Consider the following 6,000-nt stretch of genomic DNA (forward strand, 5'->3'; position numbering starts at 1 on the left):
GCATTCTGCTCCCCTTGAGCTTGCGGGTGGAGTGGGGGAGGGGAGGTGAGTTCACCATGGAGGTATGGGCTCACCTGATGTTCAGGACGCTGGTTCCAGGAACAAGCTGGCAGGGGGCGCGTGGCCTCGCATGCACGGCACCTCGGCGGCGGCAGCAACCGCTTCCAGCGTGCCCTGGTCTTCCGGCTCCTTGCAGGGGCTTATGGCAGAGGCTCCTGCGATGGAGGGGCCGCAGTGCAGCCCCGGATGTGGCAACGGCGGGACCAGAGGGGGCGTGACCTCGATGTGTGACCACACCCCCATATGCAGCATGGGGGCGTGGCTTCGCGGCGTGGGGCGCGACCGAATACTGCCTTCATTGACTCCATGGAGGGGGCGCAGCCTCATTGGCAATGCACACCGCTATGTTCCTCCCCCTTCCTCCCTCAGCACAGGTGAAGGGGGATGACGCCAGAGAAGCAGCCTATTGGGGACAGCGCGCCAGGACTTAAAAACCACCCTGCTGCTCCACTCCTTGCTGCCCTTTTCTGCTCAGCTCATACGCTGTACAGCTCAAGCTCCAGGAAAGAAAGCCCTTCAGCACCTGCAGTCTCCTGACACAGCGGCTCCCCGGACCTCTTCGGACCTTGGCAAAGACCTGGGTAAGCTCTGCCTGGCGGCTAGCTCGCCTCTTTCGCTGCGTATCCCTCCTGCCGGCAGTTGGCATAGCAGAGGATAGCTTGCAGTTTTCTTTGCCGGTGAAATCCCAGCACCATGTCCGACCCCAGAGCCCTGGAGGCTGGACCAGGGACAGCAAGAGTAACGCACTTTGCTTGCTCACGCTGTAACCTAAAGTTCGCATGCGGACAGGCTGAGCCCTTTTGTAGAGATTGTTCCCCTGCGAGGCCTGCGAAACAGGCGACTGTGCAGGGCACCCCCTCCCCGTTCAGCCCCCAGTTATGGCTGAGCTGGAGTGGGCCCGCTCCTTGTCACTGGCGGTGTCTGACCTCTCTCGGGCATCTGGCGCAATTTTGGAAAAATTACCGCAGGACGCCTCCGGTTCACGTGAGGAGCGCGGATGTAGACGAAAACGGGTCAGGCCTTCGGACTCCCGGCGGCCCTCCCGGTCACCATCCTCCTCGTCGCTTTTGCGCTCTTCTGGTACTAGGTCGTGGCGCTCATCGGCAGAAGAGGATGGTTCGGATGAGGAATGGTCTGAATCCTCCTCAGACTCTGTCGTGGAGGAGGATCAGGTCCCAAATTTTTCGGCAATGGTGGAGAGCTTAGTGGTTGCGGTGCGCGACAATTTTCAGCTCACTGAACAGGAACCACAAGCATCTGGGATAACGTTTTCTTTCACGCAGCCTAGACGCTCTCCGAAAACCTCATGAGGACTTTGACATGGTCCTATCTAAGGAATGGAAGGCACCGAATAAGCGTCTTTCCAAGATGGGTTACTTGGACGGGAAATACCCCTTCCCGCAGGACTTAGTGGAGAAGTGGTCAGTTCCACCGCTAGTGGATCCACCCATTTCGCGCCTAGCTAAGCATACCGTGCTACCCACGGCAGAGTCCTCCTCCCTCAGGGAACCCAAGGATCGAGGAGTCAAGGCCTTGGCAAAGACCGTTTTTGAGGCGGCAGGGTCAGCTTTTAGGCTTGTGTTTGCCTCGTCCTGGGTCAGTAAGGCTGTTACTGACTGGGCAAAGCGGTTACGGGAAGGAATCCTCGAGGGGCAGCGCCCGAGGATCTGGTGGGCATTACACACCAGATTGAACAAGCAGGCATGTTTCTCTGTGAGGCCTCTATGGATACAGCCAGGCTGGCGGCCCGAGCCTCAGCGGCATCGGTGGCGACTCGCCGGACCCTATGGTTATAATCGTGGGACGCGGATGCTTCCTCCAAGGGGTCGTTAATCAGTATGCCCTTTGTAGGATCTTGTCTTTTCGGCGCCAAGCTAGACGAGCTCATCTCAGAGGCTACGGGTGGAAAGAGCTCGCTTTTGCCACAGAACCGTTCAAAGCGGTCATCTCCTCAGCACAGACGTTTTCGTTCCTATCGCTGGACGAGTCCTCTTAGGGTGGAGAGGGAGGGTCCACAGGAGCTGGAACAAAGGAAGGTTCCTTCCTTTAAACCAAGGTCCTCTTGGCGGGGGCCCCAGCCCACAAAGGGTACCAAAGGCAAGCCCCCCGCATGAGGGACTGCCGCCACCTGTTTCGAACAAAGTGAGGGGTTGGCTTCTCCAATTCACCCAGGTCTGGTCGTCTCAGGTCACAGACACCTGGGTACAGGAGGTCGTGTCCAGGGGCTATGCGATAGAGTTCCTCTCACAACCGCACGACCACTTCTTTCGGTCCAGAACCCCAAAAAAGGACGGCTCCGTCCGTCTGGTTTTGGACCTAAAGAAGCTGAACAAGTTCGTAATTTCCGCATGGAGTCGGTACGAGCGGTCATCGCATCCTTGGAGGCAGGGGAGTTCCTGTCCTCGATAGACATCCAGAATGCATATCTACATATCCCCATTTGTCAGGCACACCAGTGCTTCCTCCAGTTCGCGGCACTGGGTCGAGTGACTCTCCCGGAAGCAAAACGTCAGCTGCTTCAGAGGCAGGTGCGGTCCCTTCTATCGCGGCGACCAGTGGCGATCCGCCATGCGATGAAGGTTCTTGGACTGATGGTATCGTCTTTCGAGGCGATTCCATTTGCCCAGTTTCACTCCCGCCCCTTGCAGTGGGCGATACTCTCAAGGTGGGACAGGTTAGCGCGATCCCTCGAGGGAAGATAAGGTTTCCACCAGGAGTTCAGCTGTCACTCCAGTGGTGGTTGGACTCGCCACGCATCCAGCAGGGCAGGTCGTTCCTCCCCCTGCAGTGGCAGGTGCTGGCTACAGACGCCAGCATGACGGGCTGGGGGTGCACCAATTCCTCTCTTTCCTCGGCTGCTCAGGAGGATCAGAAAGGAAGGGCTACCAGTGATTCTCATAGCCCCAGATTGGCCGCGAAGAACGTGGTACACGGAGCTCATGGACATGGTAGCAGACGCTCCCTGGCGATTACCCCTGCAAAAAGATCTTCTCTCTCAGGGTCCCCTCTACCACCAGAGTTTGGCTACACTGTGTTTGACGGCGTGGGAGTTGAGACCCCGATACTAAGAGCAAGGGGCTTCTCAGACCCGGTTATCCAGACAATGATTAGGGCTAGGAAGCCGCCGTCATTGAAAGTATATCACCGGGTGTGGAGAACATTCTTTTGCTGGTGCGAACAGAAAGGGATGCACCCGATGCATTTTTCGTTGGCCCGTCTCCTAGCGTTTCTCCCAGACGGGTTGGACTTGGGCCTGAGCCTCAGTTCCCTTAAAGGACAGGTTTCGGCTTTATCAGTTTTGTTTCAGCGACCTTTGGCTTCAAGGTCGGCGGTGCGCACCTTTTTTCAGGGAGTTGCTCATACGGCACCCCCTTTCCTGTCTCCGGTGCCACCTTGGGACCTTAACCTGGTTCTGGACGCCTTGCAGGCCCATCCGTTTGAACCATTAGCGGAAGTACTGTGGAGCTTGCTGTCCTGGAAAGTCGCTTTCCTGGTGGCGGTTACCTCCCTTCGTAGGGTTTCGGAGATTGCAGCGCTGTCGGCAAAACCACCCTTTACGTTTTTTTCACCAGGATAAGGTGGTGTTGCGACCGGTGCGGTCTTTTCTCCCAAAGGTGGTGTCTACCTTCCACATTAATGAGGACATTGTACTGCCATCATTTTGTTCAAGGGCGGTTCACCCTAGGGAACGAGCTCTGCACACCTTAGACCTAGTCCGTGCACTGAGGACATATTTGGACCAGACCGCGTCTTTCCGGCGCTCGGATTCCCTATTCGTCATACTGGAGGGTCCGAGACGTGGCCTTGCGGCATCAAAGGTGACAATTGCTCGCTGGATCCGTTCGGCAGTGGTGGAGGCCTACTGGGCTAAGGGTGAGACACCGCCGTTCCAGGTGAAGGCACATTCCGCTAGAGCGGTGCGGGCTTCATGGGTGGTCAATCACGGTTCCTCAGTATCACAGGTGTGTAGGGCGGCTTCCTGGGCATCCCTGCACACCTATTCTAAATTTTATCAGACACATACGTTTGCGTCAGCCGACGCTGCGCTGAGTCAAAAGGTTTTACAGACGGCTGTAAGCTGACCGCATGCGTTTGATTTATTTGTACCCACCCTTGGGGATGGCTGTGGGACGTCCCACGGTCTTTGCTGTGTACCCCAATGACACGAGCGAGAAAAGAGGATTTTTTACTCACCGTAAAATCTCTTTCTCGTCTCGTCATTGGGGGACACAGCACCCACCCCTCTTTCTTTCTTTATATGACACAGTGGTGGTCCTGGTCGGACTCCGGATTCTGTAAGTCGCACATGGTGCTGCGTGTTTTTCATTACAGTTAAATTTTTTTGTTTACGTGTCATATGACTAACTATTGTTGTCTGTCTGTTCCTGCATGGCTACTCCAACTGCTGGCATGACAAACTAATTAGCCTGGTGTCGGCAGGAGGGATATAGCCAGAGGGCGGAGCTAACTTTTTTGTGCTTAGTGTCGCCTCCTAGTGGCAGAAGCTATATCCCACGGTCTTTGCTGTGTCCCCCAATGACGAGACGAGAGAGAGATTTTACGCTGAGTAAAAAATTCTCTTTTTTTTTCTAGATTTCTCCATTATAATAATATATTTCTTTTAATTTCTAGGAGATTCAGAGTAAGCATACTATGGGGCCCAGTGAGGATGCGCCCCGCAGAGGACCGGAGTCATTGCCTGCAGGACACCATGACATCATTACCGACCTTGCCACCTTCCAAACTACACAGGGTTTTATAGTAACTGCGTCACGCGATGGCATTGTGAAAGTGTGGAAGTAAATTACCGTATATTCCGACATATAAGACTACTTTTAACCCCGAAAAATCTGCTCTGCAGTCGGGGGTCGTCTTATACGCCGGCTATACAGAAAAAAAAAAATGTCAAAAAAAGGAAAAACAGTACTCACCTCCCCCGGCGTTCTGCGGCGCTGCTGCAGGCTGTCGCTCCCTCCTCGTCCCCGACAGAGCATTTCTTTCTGGATGCGGGGCTTGAAATCCCTGCCTTCAGAAAGCTAATGCTGTGATTGGCTAACTCACGCGCCGTCAGCCAATCATAGCCATTCAATGACATAGCTTTCTGGAGGCAGAGGAGACGAGGAGGGAGACGAGGAGGGAGCGACAGCCTGCAGCAGCGCCGCAGAACGTCGGGGAAGGTGAGTACTGTTTTTTTTTTAACACCGTATTCCAGGCGTATAAGGCGACTGTTGGGGGGTCGTCTTATACTCCCCGTCGCCTTATACGCCAGAATATATGGTAGTCTTAACAGTGGAATGTCTGAAAGCAACACTGGAAGCACTCGGCATTCAGTTTGGCTTCTAATTCTAGTACCGAGTTGAATGCCTTACTCGCATGACTAAACACTAGGCCATTAGTATGACCCCAGACTGCAGCTTGGACAAAAGTTTCACAAGTCTGGTGTGAAAGCTCATAAAAGCACATTTTTTTGTTTTATGGGAAATGTTCTCACATTATTACTCTCGTTCTGCAAAGAACTGTTGCCTCCTTCCCATGTGCACACCAACTGTAAATTCTGGATACACTATATTTATCAATACTTTGCTTATATAGTATTGTAATATCTTGTTTACAAGCACGTATCCTATGCTATGGATATTGCCCTGCTGTTCATAAATTGCTGTTAATAAAAGAATAATTTACCTGCCTATTAGATGTATGAAACTTTCATCCACCCGGAGTATCGTGACAGGCGGAGCAGTTCGGGGGTCAATGAAGAAAGGATTGTAAATGGCAAATAACCAGTTGTCAAAGAAAACTGATTGCAGATGATCTGGCATGGCACTAGACCTCTTGATTAGAGAATGCATGCTATGTGGCGATTAAATGAGGGGTACAATGTGGGTACATCTGTCACCTTAGCAAAAAAAATAAAGGGTAATAGATGTAACTTTGAGAGTC

General features: G+C 53.4%; 1 protein-coding gene across 1 annotated transcript in view; it reads left to right on the top strand.

The window, feature by feature from the left end:
- PIK3R4 (phosphoinositide-3-kinase regulatory subunit 4) overlaps positions 1-5,764 on the top strand; it is a 49,139-nt gene extending 43,375 nt beyond the window's left edge. The window contains exon 20 of the mRNA XM_066585443.1: positions 4,693-5,764. Coding sequence (XP_066441540.1) covers positions 4,693-4,863 — 171 coding nt within the window. The 3' untranslated portion in view covers positions 4,864-5,764. The remainder of the gene's footprint in view (positions 1-4,692) is intronic.
- The last annotated feature ends 236 nt before the right edge of the window (positions 5,765-6,000 follow it).

Source organism: Eleutherodactylus coqui, chromosome 12, assembly GCF_035609145.1.
Source record: "Eleutherodactylus coqui strain aEleCoq1 chromosome 12, aEleCoq1.hap1, whole genome shotgun sequence".
NCBI lineage: Eukaryota > Metazoa > Chordata > Amphibia > Anura > Eleutherodactylidae > Eleutherodactylus > Eleutherodactylus coqui.